The sequence below is a fragment of the Chelonoidis abingdonii genome, chromosome 8 (assembly GCF_003597395.2).
Source record: "Chelonoidis abingdonii isolate Lonesome George chromosome 8, CheloAbing_2.0, whole genome shotgun sequence".
Taxonomy (NCBI): Eukaryota; Metazoa; Chordata; order Testudines; family Testudinidae; genus Chelonoidis; species Chelonoidis abingdonii.
The window spans coordinates 11,150,692-11,177,690 of NC_133776.1; the positions used below are offsets into that span (position 1 = coordinate 11,150,692).

At 44.1% G+C, this 26,999-nt stretch overlaps 1 protein-coding gene across 3 annotated transcripts in view; it reads right to left on the reverse strand.

The window, feature by feature from the left end:
- Positions 1-2,727: 2,727 nt before the first annotated feature.
- Positions 2,728-26,999, reverse strand: part of TTC14 (tetratricopeptide repeat domain 14) — a 31,905-nt gene continuing 7,633 nt past the window's right edge. The window contains exons 2-12 of one of the 3 annotated variants that reach the window (XM_032783833.2): positions 25,727-25,851; positions 21,069-21,268; positions 20,114-20,198; positions 19,867-19,996; positions 18,891-19,043; positions 18,069-18,140; positions 9,332-9,451; positions 9,101-9,223; positions 8,284-8,401; positions 5,529-5,638; positions 2,728-4,219 (exon numbers count right to left, since the gene is read on the reverse strand). In XM_032783833.2, coding sequence (XP_032639724.1) covers positions 3,274-4,219; positions 5,529-5,638; positions 8,284-8,401; positions 9,101-9,223; positions 9,332-9,451; positions 18,069-18,140; positions 18,891-19,043; positions 19,867-19,996; positions 20,114-20,198; positions 21,069-21,268; positions 25,727-25,851 — 2,182 coding nt within the window. In that variant the 3' untranslated portion in view covers positions 2,728-3,273. Of the gene's footprint in view, positions 4,220-5,528; positions 5,639-6,091; positions 8,149-8,283; positions 8,402-9,100; positions 9,224-9,331; positions 9,452-18,068; positions 18,141-18,890; positions 19,044-19,866; positions 19,997-20,113; positions 20,199-21,068; positions 21,269-25,726; positions 25,852-26,999 lie in introns of those variants that run through there. The other 2 variants (XR_012656350.1, XM_032783842.2) reach the window with 2 other exon arrangements.

A 26,999-nucleotide genomic window follows, 5' to 3' on the forward strand; every position in this document is an offset into this window, starting at 1 on the left:
TCAGCTCAGGATTGAACAAAGACTGTGAATGGCTTGCCAACTACAAAACCAGTTTCTCCTCCCTTGGTTTTCACACCTCAACTGCTAGAACAGGGCCTCATCCTCCCTGATTGAACTAACCTCATTATCTCTAGTTGTTTGCATATATATATATACCTGCCCCTGGAAATTTCCATGACATGCATCCGACGAAGTGGGTATTCACCCACGAAAGCTCATGCTCCAAAACGTCTGTTAATCTATAAGATGCCACAGGATTCTTTGCTGTCTCAACTTGCTGATCTATTCAAAAGGCAGCATACTTAAAGGGGCAATGCGCATCTCTTTCACACAGTGTGTCCCTGTCTTCCATGCTGTCTCCCCTCCCTCCATTTGTGCTGCCTTGTAGAGTGAGGCTACATTAACAACGTGTCAACCCTTGAGGGCTCAGCCGAATGCTAGTTCATCATTTAGCAGTAAGGCATTCCCTGGGAAATAATCCACCCTCTGACTTCACCACCTCAACCAAGCTTCACTATCATCATTGCTGTGCACAGTATTATTTTGTTTAAAAAACTTTGTGTGTGTGTGTACGCGCGCGCGCACACACACAGAGTATAAGATATATAAAAAAATTAAATCTTGTCTGGTGAAAAAGTTTCCTGTAGCGCCCCACCCCCCCCTTTTCCTCAACCTCCACCACCTCCTGCACCTGGAGGTTCATGTTTTGTGCCACCCTACGCAGCAAGTCTTGGTGCGCACAGAGGTCTATAGGTGGTGGGCCAGAGGAGGTCATGCCCAGAACTTCGTCAGGCAACAAAGAGGATGACAGCCCCAGGACTAATGGTTCCTGGGGCAAGTCTTGCTGAGGAAGGTCCAGCTGTCCCAGGTTCTCCATACTAGAAGCATGTGCCTGAGTTGGCTGCAGGGCCGCGGTCTCTGCGTCCCCTGGGGGGGGGGGAGGGGGGGCGGGGCTGACCATGGTATCCGGGACTTGGGGTTCTGAATGAGCAGAATGAGAAGCCCTGGAGAGGATGCCTTGGGCCTAGTGGTATGCCCAAGGGGTCCAGAAGGACCATTGCAGTGGACCCTGAGCAAGATCCTGTCCCTCGTCCTGCCATTGACCCTCTCAGTCCACATCCTGGTCATAGGTGGGGTAGTCACTCTCCACCTGGGATGACCTCGAGTTAGGGCGGGAAGGCCAAAGTGGGGCTGACTGGTTGTGCTGTGTTGCACTATCCCGCGTCGATGGACCATGTCATAGAGACGGAGGTCAGCGCCGAGACCTGAACCGGGACCGACAATCATACTGGTACCAGGAAGGAGATCTGGACACCGATGAAGATCCCTGGGTGGAACGGCGCCAGGACCTACTCTGCGAAGATCGGTGCCAGGAGCTTGACCGGTACCTACCGTACTGGGAAGGGGATCTTCTCGAGGTGGAGCAGTGCCACGAGTACGACCAGCACCGAGATGATGATTGGTGCTGGGACTGTGAGCAGTGCCGTGCACGGGACCAGCGTCTAGATCAGGACTGCGATCTGGAGCGGTGCTGAGACATCCCAGTCTGCAATGGAGGGCGCACGATAGCGGGCTTCCCTATCGATGGGATAGACCGCACCAGTGGTGCCAGAGGTTGCAAGGTCCTGACTCGGTGAGTGCGATTAAGTTGCAGGCTGTAGAAAAGGTCTCCGGGGTAGACAGCAGACTGAGCTCAAGCACGGTGTGCACTGGGGAACTCATATGCACCGGACTCAATGGTGCTTGCAGCGCTGGAATCGATGGTGCCGGAGTTGGAGCATTCGCGAGGTGGTCCAGTACGGGACGTTGCTCCAAGGGGGCCACAGGCAGTGCCTGTGACTGGGCAGGAGCAGCAGGTTGCTTGCGCTGCTTCTTAGACCCCGGAGATAACAAGCAGTGCTGCGCTGGCTGCGGTACCGGAGACGTCCGCTGCCGGGAGTCTTTGCCGGGTGCCGGGTTGTTCCAGTGCCAGAGGTGCGCTTCGGGCCAATGGCATCGGGTCTCCGCTTGGGCTCAAGGGCACCAGGTTAAGTGCCACTTCCATGAGGAGCTGCCTCAAACGAAAGTCCCGCTCCTTTTTTGTCCGTGGCTTTAATGTCTTACAGACGCAGCACTTATCTGTTTGATGGGATTCCCCCAGGCACTTCAGGCAGGAGTCGTGGGGGTCTTCCGTAGGCATTGCCTTAAGACAGGCCGAGCAGGGCTTGAAACCCAGCGACCTAGGCATGAGCCCGGGTACCGCGAAGGAGGGAGGGGAGAAACCCCCTCCTCCAACTACTATATACACTAACTAACTACAACTAGAAACTACTAACAACTATAATACAAAACTAACTAGAGAAATAAGAAGTAAAGACCTAGGGAAGTGGAGATCAGCTATGCCATGCTCCACAGTTCCAACAACCGTCATGGGCAGTAAGAAGGAACTGAGGGGGCGCTGGGTTGGCAGGCAGTAGTAGCCCAACACCACCATTTTCCTGAAACTAGTCTCAAAAAAAACTTTTGAAGACAATTTTAAGACAGAAGCACCAGTGTCAAGCATGCACCTCTGCTTCACTTTCCTCATCTGTAAAATGGATATAATACCTTGCTTGTCAGGACGACTTCATTCATTCATGGCTGTAGGGCACCATGAGAGCTATGGATGGGATTTACTATAGTGGTGCACAAAACCAAAGAGACTAGAAATTCAACAAAGTCAGACAAAGTGGCATTAAACAAAATGAGCAAATTTTAATAAAATTTAATGATTAAATCGTTAAACAAAAGTTATATACATTGCTGGCACATGTGCATCATTCAGTCAAATAATTCCTTTCAACAGCTAAAAATTAGGTTTAATTATACGATTGTGTTACATTTTTGTATCTTAGAAAAGATACCGGTGTGTTTTAAAGTGCAAACTTGATGCCAGTTAGCTATATTTTAAGGTAGCAATGAGCAAAGTTTTCATCCAATCACCTAGTTATAAACAATGTTAATTATACATGAGTATCCTAAATTTAAAAAAACAAACAAAAAAAAAAACCACTCAGATCCTACGCTCTTAAAAGTTGTCTGATATATAACATGATACTCTTGCATAAAGCTGTCTGTCAAAAGGATCTCTTGTAACCTGACTAATACCAATCTTTAAACATTTGCAAGACAGAAAAACAGACTCTGTTCTGTTCATTTTTCATACAGATTTTAAGGACACAAGCTCAATAGCAATTCAAGGTCTAAAGAAAATCCTTTAACTGTATCCAGCGTAACAACATTTTCTCAGGTACTTTATTGGTTTTTCTGCTTACTTCCTTTTTGTCTCTCAAATTCAGCAATTTGATTAAATATGTTGAGTAAGTTCTGGGGCAGGCTCTTTTTAACACCACTTTCTGATTGCCCTTTACCATTGAGTGTAGTTTCCTCATCCAGCTCCTTTGCTTCAGTAGCTTTCCCATGACTACGGTCCCTGTTATTATATTCTCTCCTTTCATTTGTACTCTGGATTAACTCACGTCTGCTACCATCATCACTTCCACTGTACTCACATAACCAAGTGCTGCTGTACTGTTTATTCTTTTCTACTGACTTGCCTGAGTAATCTGACTCTGCTGGAGAAGTGGAATACATGCTCTGACTGGAACCACGCTTTCTAAACTGCTCTTTTCTCCCTGCTACTTCCTTTTCTAACTTTCTAAAGTCATGCGTATTGATTTTATCATCTGACTTCCAGTGATACGAACCTGAGGAACCCCTCTTATTAGAGAAGGATCTGTCTGCTTTACCCTGTTTTTCATTTTTGCTGCTGGTTGACTGAGTCTTGGAGCTACCATAAGAATCCCTTGAATCTTCAGACCTACCTCCAAAAGTGTCTTCTTCATCAGCAGAAGTCCTCGATAGAGAACACTGTCTCTCTCTCACCTCTGTCTTTTGATATACTAATCTGTCCTGCCGCTCCAGCAGTTTTTCCATTTCATATTTTTGGTTAAGAAAGGAAGCAGAAGTATCAGCTGGGGGCGAGTACCATTCATCTTTCCTACTCTGATCTCGCTGATGCGAAGAAACCCTAGATGAATGTTTTTTGGAGCTGCGAGAGGACACTGACCGATTTCTACTCCTTTTCTTGTGCCTTTTGTGATCAGAAGAGGAGGAAGAGGATGAAACTGATACATCAGATGAGGAATCACTTGAGGAGGAGGAAGAGGAAGAAGTTGATCTTCTCCTTTTCTTCTTCAGCCTAAAAATGTAATTAACCTATGAGACATCACCACCACCAGAATCATCTATAGATTCTGCAAGTTTCTGGCAAAGCTCTGTCCTTTTCAAGGTCCCTGGAACACAGCTCCAAGACCAAATATTTAATAAAACCCTCACTGGGACATGGAGAGAACCTTTTAGCCACACAGTATTTTAAAAAATATTTTCTTATGTATATTTCAGCCACTTAAAGTGTGGTGGATCAGCTGGGAAGGACACAGGATTGTATAGGGTCCTGTGTAGAACATATTCTTGAAGTACCTTAGTTGGCAAGCTTCAAATATGCTACTGCAATTAAAAAAAACACTTTGAACTTTGAAATAACCTAAAGTAATATTTAAACCATCACCGTGACTCAAAAGGAGGGAGATCTTTAGACGAGTTTAGGGGAGATCCTGGATTGCAGTCAGATCTGACTAATATTCACAAACCACTAGTGACAAGAAGTTTTACTGGGCCCAATCTGGCAGGCTTTGCACATGTAGAATTGTCATGATTTCAAGTGACATTCCTGTGTAGGGAGGATTTTAACGATCAGACTCTTTGTGGCCTTGGCATTACAAGAAGGGTTCTTCTGGTTGAGTATCCCATCCTACTTCCTAAATACACATTTAGGCAGATAAGTATTATTTCCATATACTCCCCCTGCAAAAATCCAGGTGAAGTAGTAAAGAACACCTCATAGGAAAGTTTGGGGGAAACATTAACTTGTTAGTTCTACCTAACTAAACTTTTATTTTTTAACTAATGAAGCTATATGAAAATGGATTCTTCAAGGGGCTTATCTGTTCATTCGCTCTTTTAGGCATAATCCTGCTTCAATAACCTCACTACTTGTTGCTGTAGAAGCAATTCTAATGTCAAATAGATGGGATTACAACTTTATACAGGGACTGAGCAGCAGGAGCTAGTGAACTATTGACAGAGGTTATTTTATGCCATTAACCCGAGTAAAAAGGGCAGGGGAAGAAAACAGCATGTTGAAATTTATCCATGTTGTATCAGTGGCTGTTTAGTAGCTTTATTTAAAAAAACGACACAGTTTATTCCTTTATTAACTGTTGCCTGATCTACCTGTTACCTGTTAAGAAAATGGAATCTAAGTATGAATCACTAATGTAAAAAGGAAGCTTAGCAATAACAGGAACAGAAGGATCACCCATTTCAGCAACTGGATGCTAACTGCTGTTTACTTACTTATGTTTCATACAAGTGATGCTGATGCTCTGGCTCTAATCAGCAGTAGATTTTTTAATTAAGACGTAGTATATTGAATATAATAGGGTTACCTCTTTTCTTCTTTTAAGAGTTTACGCAGTTTTTGTGCACTTGTTTCTATTTTCTTTTCCTTCTGTCTCTCTTCTTTTGCCGCTTGCTTCTCCCTCATTTCCAAAGATTTCTTTTTTGAACCCAGACATCAAAAAAATCATATTAAAAGTAACAGTATGTTAATCCAATATTTCCCCAAATCCCACCCCCCCCCACCACAAGAAGATATATATACACACAACAAAGAATACAATACCAAGATTTCCAGATGAAGATGTTACATTAACCAAATAGAAGTTGATTGTGCAGGAGTTTGGCATTAATCATTGTGATGATCAGTATGGTAATAAGGACCATATCGCAGTAAATATCACATTTAAAGAAGAGACATGACCAGCCATTGCATTGGTACCCATGACCCAGGCCAAAAGATGCAGGAAAAATACAGCAAAATTAGTTATGTGAATGAAGATTGAAACAGAGAGAAACGTATCGGGAAAATGGTATTATAGTTTGTATATAAAACGTGATGACAAATCCAATTTTAAAATGTTGTTGGAAGTGGCCATGTTCAGATACAAACCATTTTGTAATTGTACCACAGCCCAGTTTGATGCATGATTACATAAGATATCATGTTCCAGTGGGGGGTTGTTGATGAGCAGCACCAGATGTCAGACACAGCAGCAACGGTCCAGTTCAGAAGAAAATGCATTGAAGAAAAACATATAATCAGTATTACAGGAAAAGAGTATTTTACATTTGAACTGTAATTCATATCATTCTACTAGGGCAGCTACAGACAGACAGACATGTAAACCAAGGTTTACTTAGAGGTAACCGAACCTTCAGTTACTAAACAAATCAATCATTAAAGGCATGCTAGTTAAGGCTCTTAGCTGGATAGGCTCCTGTACCCTACAGCTCTCTAAGGGCTTGTCTACATTGTGCAACAATATACACTGTGGGGGCGGGGTGGGAGGCAATTTCTAAAAAACACTAAGGTGCTAACTGGTCCATGTAGGCCTTGCTGGTGTGCACTAAGATCTCCCTGAGGCACTTTAACATAGTACTGTTTGAAATGGTTTGAAACAGTTGGAATTCATGTCCAGGGTGAGCAGCAAGTCTCTGGATACCAGTTCTCAAAGGCTTGGCAATGGTCATAGAAGAGATACTGCCTTATGATATAAGGGAAACCCTTAATTTATTGTGGGCAAACTTACACAAACTGCTGAACAGAGAGCCTTATGTTCCTCAGCTGCAACAGTGACCCTCATCACCATCAGTATAACTTGCAATGAGAGTAAAACCATTTCCTTCACTTGTTTAAATCACTTTTATTTGTGACTTAGGTTGCAAGACCTAGATTGTAAGCCTCCTTGTTACAGCAACAATACTTTTCTCTGGATAATGCCAAATATGTTGGCAGTGCCCACATACTGTGAGTATAATTTAGCTTTAATAAAGGTGACCATAAATCTCCTCTTTCCCCATCCTCCAACAAAACCTTTTTATGTTCTCGCTTCCCCCATCTGCTAAAGCAGTGTCAATCAAGCCCTGCATAAAGAAACCAGCCTGCACACTTCTACCCCAGTCTATTTACTTCCTTCAGCACAGAAGCGTTGCGTACAGTGCCCCAGTTCTCTAACTTTAATTCACTCTTTTAGATCCTATTTGGAAGCAAAGTAAGTAAAGGAGACAAATGAAAAAGCCACAGAAAGAGGAGGCAACAGACAAAGGAGCTTGGCATGAAGACCCCAGGGGCTCACTCAGGAAACATGTTGTGGGAAGGGGAGAAAAGAAAAACAACCCTGGAACTTGCTTCCCCCATTATTTCCTCCAAAGCTTGGACCTAGGTTAATTGTTATTTTTTTCTCCATTTTAAATAACTGCCTTGTTAATTTGCACCTCACAACAAGTTCAGCAGAATTCTGGATTATCAACTGAAAATAACTGCTTGGTTCAGTGACATGGTGTCCCCAGCTTTCTCCAGGCCTTTAATTAAGATCTTTCTTGTGCCACATGAAGATACACAATGTCTTCCTTTTGAGCTAGCCCTGATCAGTCTTACCCTGCTCCTCTTTGAATATTCCCAGTTACAACCCTCTGGCATATGTCTAAAACTGACCTATTTGGGGATTTTACCCTACACATAGCCCTGGTCTACACTAGGGAGGCGGATCGATCTAAGTTATGCAACTTCAGCTACGTGAATAATGTAGCTGAAGTGGACGTACTTAGACTTAGTGTAGTGTCTTCACCGCGGTGAATCGACTGCTGCTGCTCCCCCGTCAACTCTGCCTGCACCTCTCATGGCGCTGGAGTATAGGAGTCCACGGGAGAGCGCTCGGGGGGTTGATTTATCACGTCTAAACTAGACGCGATAAATCAATCCCCGCTGGATCGATCGCTGCCTGCCAATCTGGCGGGTAGTAAAGACATACCCAAAGTCTTAATTCCGTATCAGCAGTCCCGCTCATGTGTGAACAGGTTGTTTTCTCCTCCCCTTCATCAGACACAGTTACTGAGTTCTGGTCTTTCCCTGCATCCGACTGCTGTGCTGTTGCTTCCCACGCCCATCTGAAATGATCAAGCCATCCACAGGCACCTTGCTTTTTGTAGATGCAGCCATAATACTTACTGTGACAGGTGTGTTGGAAAGAGGGGAAAGAGGAGAATAAGACACAGTAACCAGTAAATAATTTCCCCCTTCCCAATGTTTTTAATATGAGTTTTGATTGTAGTAGATAAAGTTAAGAGAAAATAAAGAATCACCTGCATATGTTTACGGAGTTTCAGTAAGGCATCCTCCGCTTCTTTAAAAGTTTCATCCAAAATTAAAGCTCTCTTATAATAATTCTGAGCATTTAATAGGTTATCTTCCTCTTCCAACCTAACATTCATATGAAAAATATATACAACACAAACAGAATTTGTTTTTGATCATACTGATCATCTCAGATTGATACATATTAAAAAAGAACTCAAAAAAATGCAGATGTTAACATCCCTGACATGTCATTACTTCCTGAACATCAGTAGTACTGTACTTTCAAACTTTGATTCCAGTTTTTCTTGAATAAAATGTTCTGTTACTTCTGAATGAGTCTCCTGTTTACTAAGATTGATTTTTTTCCTGAATATTAATTCTGGAATTCTTAACAGTTTTTCTGAGTATTTATTATGCAATTAATTCAGAAGTTTGTTTTATTAAACACAAATCATGGCATAGTTGTAAAAATGTATTAAAAGAAGTTATAAAAATGCCCTGTAAAATATTCATCCAAAAATTTCACAGAATGTTATGTAGGTTTAATATCCCATCAGCTAAACTGTACTGAGAAGGGGAAAAAAACCAGTAAGGAGGAGAGATTTAAACTGATGTGTGGTAGGGTGGGACGACATGAAAGACGGTAAACAGATTATACACCTTGAACTGCTTTCCCTGCAGACTTCTCATTGTTGGCACACAGGCAGGAAGGAAATAAAACACTCCCTTTTCAATATATTTAGCCAGCTCAATATAAAAAAAAGAGAGCATGAAAAAACTGAACTGCTCATAACCGCATAAAGAATAGAATTTAACACTTACTGGCCTCCTCTTTCCACAAGTGTCTGACAGAGGTATTTCCTTGCATTTCTATGGGTTGGACAGTTTTTTAATGCAACTTCAAAATCATCTATGGCTTTGTTTAAGCTTCCTGTTGTTGCGTAACTATAAAAATGGAAAAGCAATACAGAAATTTTAAAAAATGTCACAATTTATCTTTTAAATAGATTATTGGAATCCATCTTTAACAACGAAGGGGGAAAAAAGACTTACAGTGCCCCACGAGCTACCAAGGCTTCAACATTTTGGGCATCTATTTCCAAGGCCTTGTTGTATTCATTCATAGCCTCCACATGGCGGCCAACCTTAAAATAATCAACCCCAATCTTCACACTAACAAATGGTTTTAAAAACAAAACAAAACTGTATTACATACAGAGTCATCAAGCTAAACAAATATACTTAAAATCACAGTTTGAGAAGCCTTGCAACTTGCAACACATCATCCTGCCATAAAAGTAACAGAATGGAAGCATTTTAGCAAGATATAGTTTCAAGAGTTGCTGTTTAGATTAATGCCATATTTACATCACACCGAAGTGTAAATTCTTTTATCTGAAAGCTTAGAGCTCAAAGTCACCTCTGTAGAAAGCACACCTACATGATACACTGTATTCTCCACTTACAGTACTTTAGTGTTTTTCTAAGACTTGTCATATTACCCCCTAATGGGGCGGGGGCGGGGAGAAGAGAGCATTTTAGGCCATGTCTATGCTTACAAGCTTACAGAAGCACAGCTGTACTGATACAGTTGTGCTGCTGTAAGATTGCTCATGTAGCCGCATTATACAGATGGCAGAGAACTCTCCCATCAACATAATAAAACCAGCTCAACGAGCAACAGTAGCTCTCCCGCTGACATGGTGCTGCACACACAAGCACTTATGCTGGCTAAGCCTATGTCGTTCGGGGTGTGTTTTTTTCACATCACTGAGCAACAACAGTTTTGCCGACATAAGTGCTAGTGTAGACATGGCTTTATAACGTACAGGGACACATTCAACACTACAGTAAGGGGGCACAATGACACTGAAGTCAATTTGCCCCCATGTAAGATGCTTTATGACTTATATTTCATATATTGCAAACTGAAGCTTCTCTCAAACATTTGTCTAAAATAAATTTTCTTCCAATGAGTTAACAGTTGGGGCTCTGAATTTCGTATCAGATTCATCATGAGACTTCACTACAGCAATCAAGATTAATGATTTAATATAGCGCTATATGGCCACAGATGATAGAAAATGGTTGTACTTAATCTTCAACGAATAAGACCTTACTTGAATTGGGGGGGATGATTGTCAAATAATTATGGCTGAGTTGCAGACAACATATGAAAAATTGCAGAAAAGTAATAAAGAACCTTTATTATTTGCAGTAATTTGGAAAAGCTTAGAGCAGGGGCCCTGAGAACGAGCGGCCAAGGCTACCATTGTGGAATTTGCAGTGGAAGCCTAATATTGTGGGATTCACAATATCACAAAGTAAGTAGGGTCTAACTAATGAAAAAGACGGTTACTTACCTTTGTAACTATTGTTCTTCGAGATGTGTTGCTCATATCGATTCCAAATAGGTGTGCGTGTGCTGCGTGCACGTTCGCCAGAAGATTTTTACCCTAGCAACACTCGGTGGGTCAGCTGGGTCGCCCCCTGGAGTGGCGCCGCTATGGCGGTGAATATATACCCCTGCCGACCCAACGGCCCTTCAGTTCCTTCTTGCTGGCTACTCCGACAGAGGGGAAGGAGGGCGGGTTTGGAATGGATATGAGCAACAAATCTCGAAGAACAACAGTTACAAAGGTGAGTAACCGTCTTTTCTTCTTCGAGTGCTTGCTCATATCGATTCCAATTAGGTGACTCCCAAGCCTTAACTAGGCGGTGGGGTCGGAGTGAGATGTCGCAGAATGTAGAACTGCTGAGCCAAATGCCGCGTCATCTCTGGATTGTTGTACCAATGCGTAATGTGACGCAAAGGTGTGGATCGAGGACCAGGTAGCTGCACGACATATCTCCTGGGTGGGTACATGAGCCAGGAAGGCGGCAGATGAAGCTTGAGCCCTAGTAGAACGTGCAATGAGGTGGCTCACTGGAACATGAACCAAGTCATAGCAGGTGCGGATGCATGACGTCACCCAAGATGAAATCCTCTAGGAGGAGACAGGTAGGCCCTTCATTCGATCTGCTACCGCGACGAAGAATTGGGGCATTTTACGAAGGGGCTTTGTTCGCTAGATATAAAATGCGACAGCCCTACGGACGTCGAGGGAGTGCAGTTGCTGCTCTCAGTGTGATGAGAAGGAAGATATCTTGATTGATACGGAAGGCTGATACCACTTTAGAGAGGAAGGCCGGATGTGGTCGCAGTTGTACCTTATCCTTGTGAAACACTGTATACGGGGGGTCCACCGTGAGAGCCCGAAGTTCGGAGACTTGTCTTGCCAATGTAATGGCTACGAGGAATGCTGTCTTCCAGGACAGGTACAGCAGCAAGCAGGTTGCCAGAAGCTCAAAGGGAGCAGCCATAAGTTTGGCTAGAACTAGGCTGAGGTCCCAGATTGGAGCGGGGCGGCGGACCTGTGGGTATAAACATTCCAAGCCCTTGAGGAACCTCGAAACCGTGGGATGAGAGAAGACCGAGCGGCCGTTCTCCCCTGGGTGGAAGGCAGAGATGGCCACCAAATGCACCTTTATTGATGAAACCGCTAGGCCGCGTTGTTTTAGGGACCAGAGGTAATCCAAGGTGGTAGGAACCGGTGCCTCGGTAGGAACAGCATTATGCTGCTCGCACCAGCAGGAGAAATGCCTCCACTTGGCCAGATACGTTAACCTAGTGGAAGGTTTCCTACTACCCAGGAGTACTTGTTGTACCGAGGCAGAGCAGCGTAACTCGGACTGTCTTAACCATGCAGCAACCATGCTGTAAGGTGAAGAGACTGCAGGTCTGGGTGGTGAAGTCTGCCGTGGTCCTGAGTTATGAGATCCGGCCAAAGAGGCAGGGCGATTGGGTTGCCAGCGAGAGGTCAAGCAACATGGTGTACCAGTGTTGCCTCGGCCACGCTGGAGCGATCAAGATCAGGTGTGCTCTGTCTCTGCAGAGCTTGACCAGGACCCTGTGGACCACCGGGAATGGTGGAAAGGCATAAAGGAGATGGCTCGTCCACAGTATCAGGAATGCATCCGATAGGGAGCCCGGGGAAGGGACCCTGGAAGAAGCAGAACACATGGCATTTCCTGTTTTCACGGGAGGCAAAGAGGTCTATGCAGGGAGAACCCCACTTCCGGAAAACAGAATGGATAACATCCGGACGAATCGACCACTCGTGAGACAGAAAGGATCTGTGAGGTGATCCACCAGAGCGTTCTGAACCCCTGGGAGAAAAGACGCCACCAAGTCGATCAAGTGGGCTATGCAAAAGTCTCAGAGCTGGATGGCTTCCTGACAAAGGGGGGGAGGAACGTGCGCTGCCCTGCTTGTTTATGTAAAACATGGCCGTTGTGTCTCAGTGTTCACAGACGACACAACGGCCTTGTATGTGCTCTTGAAACGCCTGGCACGTGAGGCAGACTGCCCTCAGCTGATGTGCAAGGTCAGTTCTTGAGCTGACCAAAGGCCTTGAGTGCGGAGATCCTCAAGGTGAGCTCCCCCACCCAGAGATGACACATCCGTGGTCAGGGCAATTGAAGGTTGAGGCGGGTGGAAAGGCATCCTGTGCAGACCAGGGCGGGCGACAGCCACCAGTTCAGAGAGTTTATGATGCTTGGGGGGATTGTGAGGATCATGTCTATGCTGTCTCTGCCCAGGTGGTATACCGAGTTGAGCCAAGTTTGAAGGGGACAGAGGCGTAGTCTGGTGTGTTTGGTCATGAACGTGCAGGCCGCCATGTGACCTAGGAGGCCGAGACAAGTGCAAGCCGAAGTTGTCACGAAGTTTTGCAGGCCTTGGATAATTGATACCATCGCCTGAAACCGGGGCTGTGGTAAGCAGGCTCTGGCTAGAGAGGAGTCCAAGATGGCCCCAATGAAGTCTATTCTCTGAGTGGGAACTAGAGTGGATTTTTCTATATTGATCATCAGGCCTAGTTGCCTGAATAGGTCCTTGATGATGCCCACATAACGTTTGACTTGTGTCTCGGAGGTCCCTCAAATGAACCAATTGTCAAGATACGGGAAGACATGTACTCGATGACAGAGGGAGGCGGCGACTACAGCCATGCATTTTGTGAATACTCGTGAGGCTGTAGAAAGGCCAAACGGAAGGACCGTAAATTGAAAATGTTGATGGTTGACCACAAAACGGAGGTACCGTCTGTGTGGTGGGTAAATAGCGATGTGAAAATACGTGTCCTTCATATCAAGGGTGGCATACCAGTCTCCAGGATCCAAGGACGGGATGATGGTCCCCAGGGATACCATGCAGAGCTTCAACTTAATCATGAATTTGTTGAGTCCTCGCAGGTCTAGGATAGGTCTCAGACCTCCCTTTGCTTTGGGGATTAGAAAATAGTGGGAATAAACCTCCTCGCCCCTCAAGCCTTTTGGTACCTCCTCTATAGCTCCCATGGTCAGGAGCGTCCCTACCTCTTGCGAGAGGAATTGCTCGTGAGAGGGGTCCCTGAAGAGGGACGAGGATGGGGGGGGGGAAGCAAAATAAATTGCAGGTGGTATCCCAATTCTACCGTGAGCAGGACCCAGTGATCTGATGTGAGTTGGGCCCAAGCACGGAGGAAATGAGAGAGGCGGTTGTAAAAAGGCGGAAAAGGATCCTGGGAAAGAACTGGTATGCCGTCCTCGGGCGTCCCCTCAAAAGTTCGGTTTGGGTCCCGCAGGTGGTTTGGGGGGGCCCTGATTTTGACCCCCTTGGGACCCAGACTGCCTTCTGTGATTCCCCCGGCCGCGTCTTCTGCCGAAGTCCTGTTGCAGCCTAGGTGGGTGGTAAACGCGCTGAGGCTGAGGACGGAAGGACCTGCACTGAGTCATCGGGGTGTGCATTCCCAGAGAGTGCATGATCACCCTGTTGTCCTTTAGACTCTGCAGCCTAGGGTCAGTCTTTTCAGAAAATAGGCCTTGGCCCTCAAAGGGCAAGTGTTGCATAGTCTGTTGTAACTCAGGTGGGAGGCCTGACACCTGAAGCCATGATACCCTCTTCATGGCCACTCCTGAGGCCAGAGTTCTGGCGGCTAAGTCGGCCGCGTCCAGTGAGGCTTGGAGAGAGGTTCTTGCCACCTTCTTTCCTTCCTCCAAGAGGACTGCAAACTCCTGGGGGGGAGTCTTGGGGAACTAGCTCCGTGAATTTGCCCATCGCCGTCCAGTTGTTGTAGTGGTATCGTTTAAGTAGGGCTTGCTGGTTCGCTACCCTGAGTTGGTGGCCTCCAGCAGAGTATACCTTGCGGGCCAATAAGTCCATGCGCCTAGCCTCCTTGGATTTCGGAGCAGGAGCTTGCTGACCATGGCGCTCCCTCTCGTTAACCGATTGCATGACCAGGGAGCAGGGAGGAGGGTGCATGTACAGACACTCGTACCCTTTCGAGGGTACTATGTACTTCCGCTCAATTCCCCTGGCCATGGGCGGAATAGAGGCTAGAGATTGCCAGATGGTATCGGCGTTTGTCTGAATTGTACGAATAAAGGGCAAGGCTACTCTTGTGGGGGTGTCAGCTGATGAAATATCCACCACAGGGTCTTCTATCTCCGGGACCTCCTCCACTTGAAGATTCATATTCTGGGCCACCCGACTCAGAAGATCCTGATGGGCCCTCAGGTCAATTGGGGGAGGGCCGGAGGAGGATGTACCCACCACCGCCTCATCTGCAGAGGAGGAAGAGGAGAGGCCAGGTACAAGAGGATCATGCGTGGGCTCTTGTTCTTGGGCAGTGTCAGGTTCAAGTGGGATCCGAGAGTCTGTCGGCGGAATGGACGCTTCATCCGTACCCACAGGAGGGCGATGGCTTACAGTCGCCTCTGGCACCCGGTGTTCAGATGGCATGGAGCGTGGTGCTTCTGGGTGCGCACCTTGGGCTTAGTGATACACCCAAGGTGTCCAGAACGACCACTGATGAGGTCCTTGTTCTTGACCTTGGGTCTCCTGGAAGACTCGGCTGGGCATGTCTGAGTCACGGTCCTGTGCACAGGAAGCACTGTCCATGTGAGATGACACTGAGGTGTGTCTAGACAGCCAAGGAGGAGCTGAGAAACCCTGAGAAGGGGCCACGTCTCTAGACGATCTCTCTCGGTGCAGCACTGGGGAGCTGTACCGGGCACCATAACGGTACCGTGAACGAGACCGGGAACTGCGACGGTAACAGTGCTGGGAGGTCGACCGGGATCTCAGGGCTTGTCGCCTGGAGCGGCTGCGAGAGCTGCAGTGCCAGGAGCTGGATCGGTACTGGGAGTGCCGGGCCGGCAAACAGGACACTGAGCGATGCCGTGAGTGTGAGCGGTACCGTGATGGAGAGCTGTGCTGGGACTGTGAACAGCGTTGGGACCAGGACTGGTGACGGGACCGAGAACACCGGTGGGACCGAGAACACCGGTGGGACCGAGATCTTGATCGGTGCTTCTCAGTGGTGCTGACAGAGGGTGGCCTCAGCAAGGCAGGCTTGCCAACAGACTGAATGACCCGCACCAGCGATGCTGGGGTTTGAGGCAGTGCAGACTCCATCAGTGCAATCAAATCCCTCACCGTGGAAAAGATCTCAGGCGTGGACGGGACAGTGAGCTCGACCACAGCATGTGCTGCGGAGCTTTCAGGCACCGGACTCGACGGTCCTTGTGGAACCGGAATCAACAGTGCCGAAGCTGGCGGTGCCGCAGCAGGTGTTGGTGCCGGGTGGTCTGACTTAGGCGGGTGCTCCAACTGTGGTGCAGGTGGCACTGAAGCAACGGGAGTCTTATGATGCTTCTTGACCCGCGGTGACAGGGAACGGTGCCGAGCCAACATCGGTGCCGGTGACAGTCAGTGCCGAGGGGTCTTAGTGGTACCGGGGTGATCCGGAGCCGAAAGAGCGCTTCTCCCTGATACAGACTGTTCAGCGCTTGGTGCTGAGGGCGTTGGACTAAGAGCTGCCTCCATCAGGAGCTGTTTGAGATGAAAGTCCCTCTCTTTCTTCATCCTCGGCTTAAAGGCCTTAGAGATCCGACACTTATCTGAGAGATGGGATTCCCCAAGGCACTTAAGGCAGGAGTTGTGTGGATCTCCCGTTGACATCGGCTTATGGCAGGCTGAGCACGGTTTGAAGTCCAGTGACCCAGGCATGAGCCCCGGTACTGGGTGGGAGGAAGGGGCTAATCCCCAATCCCGTCGCAACTATATACACTAAATATATTACAGAAACGACTAAAACTAACTACAACTATAGAGATTATAACTATATACACAACTATTAATAAGGAACTACAAGTAGCTAGGGAAGTGGAGATCAGCTAAGCCACGCTCCACTGTTCCAACAACTGACATGGGTGGTAAGAAGAAACTGAAGGGCCGTTGGGTCAGCAGGGGTATATATTCACCACCATAGCGACGCCACTCCAGGGGGCGACCCAGCCGACCCACCGAATGTTGCTAGGGTAAAAATCTTCCAACGAATGTGCATGCGGCACGCGCACACCTAGAGGCACTCAAAGAAGAATAAATGATGTGCTATATTAAAATTGAAGACAGTTTCTAAGACTGGCATCATCTCTACAACCACTAATTCCATCTCATTCCCCTTTCAGCTGTATCATTTTTATGTTCACGACTACTTCCCAACTAAATATTGCTTCTATGGACCTGCCTACTCATCTCAAGAATTTTCATGGACAGGACTCAAGGCCTGAATGGCAAGGAGCAATTCCCAGTTTGACTGGGTTATGGGCAGAGGCTACTGAGCTGAGAGAAGATAAACCTTCCCTATTCACCCTCTTCTCCGTTGCTGGACTGAGGGAGATTGGTAAATCACTTTGTCTATCCCCTTTCCAAATCTGTGCTTTTCCTGGTAGAACTGGAAAGGAAACTTGTTTCCCATTCTGAAAGAATTCTGAGATTTCAAAAAAGCTTTCCCATCCTGAATAGTGACAAAAAGTCAAAGTCTTGATAGTTTCTGCACAGTTTCAAATCACAAAAAAAATCAGTTTGGGTCAACCAAAACATTGTGTTTAGATTTTGACCTTTTTACATTTAAACACATAAACTAACTACAATGTCAAAACAAAGTCATTTCAAATCAAAAAATGAAGTTGCTTCAGCAATGTTCAAGGATGATGTTTTGACAATTTTGAAATTTTCTAATTAAAAAAAAAATCAGAATATTTATCTAAACCAACTCTTTCCTGTGAACGCTTTCTGTGAATCCACATTTTCCAATGAAAAATATTTTGTGGAAAATTCCTGACTAGCTCCACCTCCTGGGTGCCTGATAAACTATGGAAGAGCAGATTACACTCTGCAGCTTCATCCCAGGCACAGCCCAAAAAAACCCCAGCAGCTGCCCAAAGCAGCCTCTTCAAATGCCCTCAGTCAATGTGTTCAGTGTTGATACACAGTGACAGATGCCAGCTCAGGCCACACGGGAATTTCTCACAAGTCCAGGTTCGGGCTCAGGTGTCGAGACAAGGGAACTCAAGGTCATCTGGTTGCTATTTATAAAAGGCTGAGTCGGGCACTAAGGCTAGGGACCTATGGGAAAACTGAGGAGGCAAGACAGAGTAGTGCTCAGGTCTAATTTCAGGAGCCAGCACAAGTTATAAGTGACCTTAACCTTTGGGAACTAAACTAAAGGCTCTTCCTTAAAATTTGATTTTTTTTACTTTACAAACAAAGAGAGCATTCCTTCACCCCCACGACCTATCAACTGACCACAGCCATTCAGCAAGTTGCTCCTTGGTGATATTCAGGAGGTTATTCATGGTGAACACTGGTACAAAGAAATATGAAGAACTATGACCACTGACAAGAAAATTAAATACTCTGTACCATTTCAAGGCCCAAGATGCAGATTGCTTTCTCCTCAGTGCAAAGGCAAAGTCTTCTTCATTGAAGTTTTTGCTGTTAAAAAAGAATATATATATATATATATATATATATCTATCAAGGGACTAAATTATTAACTGCCTACATTTCCTTCTAAGTCTACATTATCAAAAATTTATGCCAAGGTTCAGATAAAATTTCAACATGGCCGAAAAAATACTGTATTAGTCTCCCCTCAATCAGCAATAGCATTTCTGATTTCCAAAGTCAGCGCCTCCCTAAATGTATTAGTCTATTGCAGTCAAATATATTGTCCCATGTCAGTTGCATTAATATAGATTAAATTTTGAGCTACACGGCAAATGGGAAATAATCTGTATGTTAATTTTCTGTATTTGAGAAGGAAAAAATTCTGAATCTGTACTGCTCAAAAGATCAGGTCCATTAGTAAAACAAGCTATTACTAAGAAGTGTTAAGGATAAATATTATTAGGATGTAAAGTAACCTGTAATTTTAATCTAATGTTACTACCAATATACAATGAAAGTTTACCCAGTTAAACAGTATCAAGCAGATTACTGGTGGATGAAGTGGCTTAGAATTCTGTCTAATTCTAAGAGTAATTTTGTTGTTCTGGAGTGTGTCTTTTTTATACTTAGTTGATGGGCTCACATTATCATCAGTGGTCATGCAAAAGAGGATCAACCCAAGGTTGAAGTAATAGTGGCCACAGGAATTTTTAAATAGAAACTACAAATCTAGAGACTTTTCAGGCAGTGGCATTTTCTCTAGAAAGCAATGGAGATGGTGCAGCGTCACTGTACCTTTGCAGGCCTCTCATTAACGATGGAGGGCTGGATTCACTTAGTCCTAGTTTTCCTAATAAAAATTCAACTACTGATGGATTAGCAAATCCCAAGGAATGATGTAAGACTTTTTCATACGTCTCCAAAGTACTGGCTACTTCAACACCTCTCCTTAAAGAAAATATAAACATACACAAATATGACCACCCATTTCTTTAGTAATGCTGACATATTACTAAAGGTCAACATACATTGATACTTTTACCCACACTGGCTCACAAGCAAATTACATATTTCCACTTCAGGCAAGAGAAGCTACACCACATCACCATTTGTTTCATCTGAAATAAGAACTCCTCTGCCTTTGTTGCTGTTCCTCCTCATCCACTAGCTGCAGAATTCTGTGGTCAGTTTCCTTTCCCTTCCTCCTCCTGTTTTATCTCACCCTTTGCCCAACTGACTAATGAGAAGCAGTACTTGAAAACCTCATTTTGGCTCTCTCCTCTTGCAGTACCAGCAGCTCCTTCTGGGCCTTGAGCCAAGCCCTACATGCACTCCAAAGAGGTAGTTACATTCCTGTACTTCTTGCTGAAGACAGATTTTAAGAGTTTCATATCTGAGCCCTTTAAGTCAGTTTATTAATGGTCCTGTATTCTCCCAAGTAATGCTTATTTCCTGCAATATATATTTTGTGTGTCTCTCTCTCTCTTTTGGCTAAGATTACCTCATTCTCCTTTCTTTATCTTTTTGCGAAAAACTGTGAAGCAAACTACATCCATATATGAACAGTGATGCTTTTATTTAGGAAAACAAGCCAATAGTATAAAACTGAAGAATATATGTCAATCAACAGAGTAAAGGAAAACCCTGACAAAGACCTTTGAAAAAGGACAGTTTCTGCCAACATATTTGGCAGTTTTTGCCAACAGTTTCTTGAGACAACATATATTTAACAAACCAGATCTAGTGAGTAGAAGAGAATGCAAGTTCTTACCTATAATGTAAAGGCAAGTCTTCAGAACTAATTACCCCCAGTTTAGTACTAGATAAACTGGGTGGAAGAGCAGAGCTGTGCAGTGATATTGTGAGTTTTTCATGGTAACGATCAATGTCCTTGATCGCAGCTATCAAAAAAAAACAAACCACAACAACACTGAACAACAACATCATCTTAAAGTTGAGAATAAAGTCAACAAAACTGGAAATAAACAGCTTTCAGAACAGTTTTAATATGCGTTTACCTTGTATAATGTCTCCAGTCTGATAATATGATAAAGGATCACCATGGCTGCTATGAGAAGGCACATCTCTCAATGGACAAAGAGCCTGCAATGGAAGACCAAAAATGTGACCAAGAACACTGAGCTTAATAAAGCAAATGATAATAAAATGTTGCATTAAAAGACAACTTCCCACAGCCCAGAAGTATCAGTTTGCACAATGAAGATTTGTCCCATGAATAAATATTAAATTATGTTTTAAAAAAAAAAAATCCAGGTTTTAATTACAATGGCAGTTATCCTGCTGAAGAGAACTCACTTGAGATACTGTGATATTGAAGACTAATGTGAGTAATCCAGTTTCCACCCAGCTTTAATTCTTTAATCCAAAAGTCCATTTTGTGATCATTAAACTAGATGGAAACTAGTCTTATACTATGTCTACACTACAGATCTCACAGCAGCACATCTGTTCTGCTGTAGCTGCACCACTGTAAGGTCACCTGTGAAGCCGCTCTATGCCGACAGGAGAGCATCTCCTGCCCACATAGTGCTGTCCACACTGGCACTTTCGGTCGGTAAAACTTATGTCGGTCCACGGGTTTTTTTCCCCACACCTCTGACTGACAAAAGTTTTGCCAACGAAAGTGCTAGTATAGACAGAGCCTAAGTCTGTCCAAAATTGAGCATGAAAGCAGAGTGATATTAGTATGATTCAATTCAGATTGAGGTCCATGCATCTATATAAACACTAACTTTTCAACCTGCAGCTAAAATATTTGAGCAGTAAAGAAAGAAAATGTCTCGCTGAGACAACAAGGCAGCTTCCACTTTAATCAAAGCCACAATGCATTAAGGCTTTGAACTATTAACTGTCCCAGAGCTCAGGTCCTTAGCACAAGATGCAGCCAACATATTAGAAAGCCAGGACTGCCCTGCATCAGTTTACTTGTTACTGATCATACTCAAGTCTTACAGTGATTTCTAACTGCGAGATCTCTCTGACGACACCACTGCCCAGACAGATTAACACCATGAAAAAGCCAAATTCACGAATAGAACTAATCCTTCCGATCACAACATCGCCACGCTCAATGTCTCGGAAAAACAGCTCCCTCCTGTCCTCACTTGGCACCTCCATGAACTGCTCCAGGGATGGCATAACAGCATAACAATCTGCAATTAATGGGGAGAAAAAGTTATGTAGTAACTGCTCTAACTTCTCAAATCTCTAATTACAGTTCACGATAGTATCAGAAAATCAATGTGATTTTTAATAATGCACTTTCTATTCCTTTATTAGGCATTATGTATAGCCAACACTTCCCAACATACATAATATTGCAACAGGAACTCTTGTTCCTTCTTGACCTGAGGAAACTAAGTGCACTCTTTCCTTTCTCACCCCTGCCCTGGCCAACCAAGTCCTCCATACCTATGTCCGAGTCCCCAGAGATCCCATTCCCTCCTCCCCACAGCTATACTTTAAATTTTCTGCTCAAAAAGGATTGAGTAACATTTGCTTCTCAGAGTCTGTCAATATCATTTCTTAAGTCAGGCAGAAACAGTAATTTTTGATCAACACAAGGTCAACACTTGCTTCATATATCCACCACAAGCGCTCTGGCACCCAGCATCTGCTAGTCGCAAGTTCACATCTATTGCATTTTGAGTTATTGGCAGAGCGAAGCAAGATCCTGAATTCAATTTGAGTTCTCTGTTGTCTAACTGCTTCAGCCAGCTCTGTCATTGTCTACAAGTCAAAGAACTGGTTTGCTATTGCATCTATTAACAACTTTCAGCATAGTAATACCCCTATCTCAGCTCTGCCCATTCTCCCAATAGAGTCTAATACTCTGACACCTTAACTCAAAGAGTGAAAAGAAATGATGGGGTGATTGGTGGCAGAGACTCTGGCATGGGGTGGATGTACAGAATCCCTGAAATTGAGCGGGATGGAAAGGTGGCAAACAGGGAGCTTGCAGGAGGAAAGCAGGGGAAACAGAGAAAGCCAAGAAGGCCTGCTATAAGCAATGAGCTTGTTCTACAGAAGTTATGAAGTGTGCATTTTCACATCCCAATTTTGCTCCCAGCGAAAAATCTCCTAGGAGCTTTCCTGTCTCTACCCAATTTATCTTCAGCCAACTGGGGGGTGGAGGGGCTGGGCATTATTGTTTCTGAAGAGCCTGTTTGCTGAGACAAACTTCACTCACTCTGTTCTAATGGAGAATTCATACCATCACAACTCTTCCAGCCTCAGTTTCTACAGCTACATTCTCAGTTACTTGGGACAGTCACATAAGATTCTACCCCCAGACACTTTTTTAGATGGTTCTTAAACGTGAATAGCCATTTGCAGTTAAAAAAGTTGGACAGAACACAGCATTTGGCCTATTTGAACAACAAAGTGTATAACTGTCTACTTAATATAATGGAGTGACAGCAATTTTAGTATTAGACTTCACATTAGGAGTACTTTTTATTGACTGTTTATTTGAATGTTTTTTCAAAATGCTAAATACAGATATCCATTAAGTAACCACGGGTGGCATGGTGGCCCCACCTGCGCTCTGCCTCTTCTCCTCCTTGTTCCACCCCTTCCCCAAGTAGGAGAGCACGAGTGGAGGGGTCTTGTGGGGAAGGGGGAGAGGAGGGATGTGGCAAGGGTGCTGAGCCTGGAGCAGAGTGGGGGTGGAGCTGTGGGTGGAAGAGGTAGAACAGGGAGCTAGCCTCCCCCAGGGGAAGCTTCACCTGGCACCCATGTAAGTAACCAAAATGCCCATACATTTTGCTTCTTTCACAATGTGTCACCACATTTTTCCAACAACTGTTTTTTAAACAGCAGGTGACTTTCAAACTTAACAGAGCTGCTTCCCCATCGAAGAAGTTTGCTGGGGCGGGAGGGGAGGGGGCAGAGGACAACTTGGAACATCCCCAAGCCTGTACAACAGAATGGTAGAATTCCCATTTCTTTTGTCATCAGGGATCAATGTTAGTAATAACTCCTCCCTGCATTTACGTGGTGAGCATCAGAGGTGCTCCGAATGTTTTACATATGAGTACACCCTAACAAACCTGCGTAGCAGGTAGTAATCTAGTTGTATGGATAGGGAAATCGAGGCAAAGACAGACTTAAGTCAAAGCACAGGATAGAACCCATGTCTTCAGAGCCCCAGACTCATAACAGAACACTGTAATAGCTGCATTCCCCCCACATGCTTAGCAATATGTGCTTACTTTTACACTTTGCTCCTTAAGATAATGCTGGAATATTGATGGTTCCTTTGGACAGTAAATATTGAATAGAAATTCTCTGAAAGAAGGCTCTTCATACAAGATACCGTATGGACAAGATATTTCTTGCAATGATTTATCCATTAACAGTTCATGCTTGAATTTTACAGTTAATAAGATTAAATATTCTCAATTTCTGAGCTAACACTTACGGCTTGTTCACACAAGAAAATTAATCCAGAATAGGGTTGTGTATAAATTTACAGCAGATTAACTATTTCTGAATAACTCATTGTGTATTCCAGAATAAGTGCACACTATTCTGAATCAGTTTAATCTGCTTCCAGAATAAGAGCATCCACACATGAAGTTCATCAGGAATAACTTCCTGCGCAGACAAGCCCTTAAGAAGCATGCTGTGATCTTCTCAACAGCAGTCGCATTCCTCCCAAAAAACTGTTATATTTCAGTAAAGCAAGTTTGTGTCCACCTAATTTGTAATTAAAATTGGGGTCTTCCAGGAATACAGGTATTACATAAATCAATCTTGTAAAATTATGCTCATCCATTCACTTAATACAAATAATTTTCTCATCAGCTCAGTAAAGAGTACGGAAGTGTGAGAAATAATTTTACAAGGCTGACATGACTTAGTGTGGTCTATGACTAATAACATCAATGCTTTAGATAAAGGCATAGACAGTACACTTCAAAAGTTCGCGGACGATACCTAGCTGGGAGAGGTTGCAAGTGCTTTGGAGGATTGGATTAAAATTCAAAACGATCTGCACAAACTGGAGAAATGGTCTGAAGTTAATAGGATGAAATTCAATAAGGACAAATGCAAAGTACTCCACTTAAGAAGGAAAATCAGTTCTACACATACAAAATGGAAAATGAAGGAATACTGTAGAAAGAGATCTGTGGGTAAGAGTGGATCACAAGCTAAATATGAGTTAACAGCGTAATATTGTTGAAGAAAAAAAAAGCGCAACCATCATTCTGGGATGTATTTGCAGGAGTGTTGCAACCAAGACACAAGAAGTAATTCTTCTGCTCTACTCTGTGCTGATTATGCCTCAACTGGAGTAGTGTGTCCAGTTCTGGCACCACATTTCAGGAAAGATGTGGACAAACTGGAAAAAGCCAGGGAAGAGCAACAAAAATGATTAAAGGTCTAGAAAACATGACCTATAAGGGAAGATTGAAAAAAACTGGGTTTGTATAGTTTGCAGAAGACAGAGGGGGACATAACTGTTTTCAAATACATAAAAGGTTGTTTCAAGGAGGGAGAAAAATTCTTTTCATTAATCTCTGAGGATAGGATAAGAAGCAATGGGCTTAAAGAGTGGTTTAGGCTGGACATGAGGAAAAACTTCCTGTCAGGATGGTTAAACACAGGAATAAATTGCCTAGAGAGGTTGTGGAATCTCCATCATTCTCTAACCTGCTCTTAAAAATCTCCAAACGCCTGTCAGGGACAGTCTAGATAATACTTAGTTCTGCCATGAGTGCAGGGGACTAGACTAGATGACCTCTCAAGATCCCTTACACAAGTCATATTTGAGGTGGGTGGGGTCAAAGATGACAATGGGCTCAAAGAACCCCAGTCTAAACTGATTTATGTCTCAGTTCTGCAAATATGCACTTGTGTAACTTTATGCATGGAAACAGTCCAACTAATTGATGGATAAGTGTGTGAAGAATCCAGAGCCTTTTTTGTACATCTGTATTTTAAAAAATAGAAGTTGTTTTGAGAACTAGAAGACCAAGGATGCCTTCTGCTTTAATGACTCCATTTTCACAACACTACTGGAGTTGAGTATCAGAGGGGTAGCCGTGTTAGTCTGAATCTGTAAAAGCAGCAGAGAATCCTGTGGCACCTTATAGACTAACAGATGTTTTGGATCATGAGCTTTCGTGGGTGAATACCCACTTCATGAGATGAGATGAAGTGGGTATTCACCCACGAAAGCTCATGATCCAAAACGTCTGTTAGTCTATAAGGTGCCACAGGATTCTCTGCTGCTTTTACTAGAGTTGAGAGTCACTCAGGGTGTTTACATTGTCATACGAGATAAATTGAAAACATACTTATTTAAACAAAAAATGCAAACGTTACCTTTTCCCACCATATTCCACACAGTATAGGCCTTAATCATGGTTGACTAAAATGAGAATTATTTTAAAGTCTGACAGATGTGTTCACAGTATTGTGAAGATTATTTATCTACTCCATACATTTTTAAACTTCAAAAAAAACTTGAAACAAAACAACACACTTTTTACAAATACCATTTATTTTTAAAAGTGTATTGTATACACAAGACCTTTACTGGATTTCTCACAGCTAATTTGTCTCAGAGAGAATCCCTTTTCACCTGTAATTATAGGATTTACCTTCATTCTCTTCATTTGATTCTGAATCTGTTGATACATTTGGTTTCCATGAAAGAGCAAAAAGGAGATCAGCTTTTTTTGCAATGAAGTGTTGTATCTCAATGTTATCAATTCTCTTCTCTTTCCTAAGAAAAATAAAGAAAAATCTAATACTCCCCCCCTTTTGTTCACATAGCATGCAATATCTGTTACATAAAAAGTTTAGTGCTTTTTTTCGGTGTTTTTGTTTTAAATCACTGTCCAGGGCTTTGCATAAGCATTTAATGAAATGCGTCCCAACGTATACTACTGATTACATGTTTAGTACAAAATGCTTTGCCCAAGTTTTTCTATGTCTAATGTTGAGCACGGTGGTAGATAACATGTGTACAGAACATGAGTGCTGCTGAATAGTAAAGCTTCCAGAAGAAGAGGTTACTCACCTGGTGCAGTAACTGATGTTCTTCGAGATGAGTGTCCCTGTGGGTGCTCCACTCTAGATGTCGGTGCGCCCCTGCGCCTTTGATCGGAGATTTTTTACAGCAGTACTCCTAGCGGCCACGCATGCTTAGAACCTGTCACTCACTCTGAGTACGTCACTAGTGAACATGCGCGGCTGGTACCCTCAGTTCCTTCTCTACAACGGAGGCTACCCCAACTCCGAAGTAGAGGGGAGGAGGGTGGGTAGTGGAGCACCCACAGGGACACTCATCTCGAAGAACATCCGTTACTGCACAAAGTGAGTAACCTCCTCTTCTTCTTTGAGAGATGTCCCTGCGGGTGCTAAACTGCTTTGAAGTCACCTAGAGTGGATCTCAAGGAGGTAGGGACTTCGGATCTGGCAGGAATGCCGTAGACAACACTGCTCTGCCTAATCAAGTGTCAGAGAGAGGGCCTTGAGTAAGGGCATAGTGAGTAACGAATGTATGGTGGGAGGACCAGGTGGCCGCCCTACAAATGTCAGACAAGGGTACTTTGCGTAGGAAAGCTACAGAGGTAGATACAGATCTAGTGGAACGTGTCCTGATCAGTGCCGGAAGTGTAATGTTCTTTATCTGATAACAGAGACGTATGCAATCAGAGATCCATTTCGAAAGCCTCTGGGTAGAGATAGCCATGCCCTTGGAATGGTCCGCGATAGAGACAAAGAGTCTAGGAGAGTTTCTGAAAGGTTTTGTTCTGTCCAGATAAAAAGATAAGGCCCTACGCACATCAAGTGTGTGCATCGTGGCCTCGAAGGAGTTTGCATGTGGTTTCGGGAAGAAAGTTGGTAAATGTATTGGTTCATGAGGTG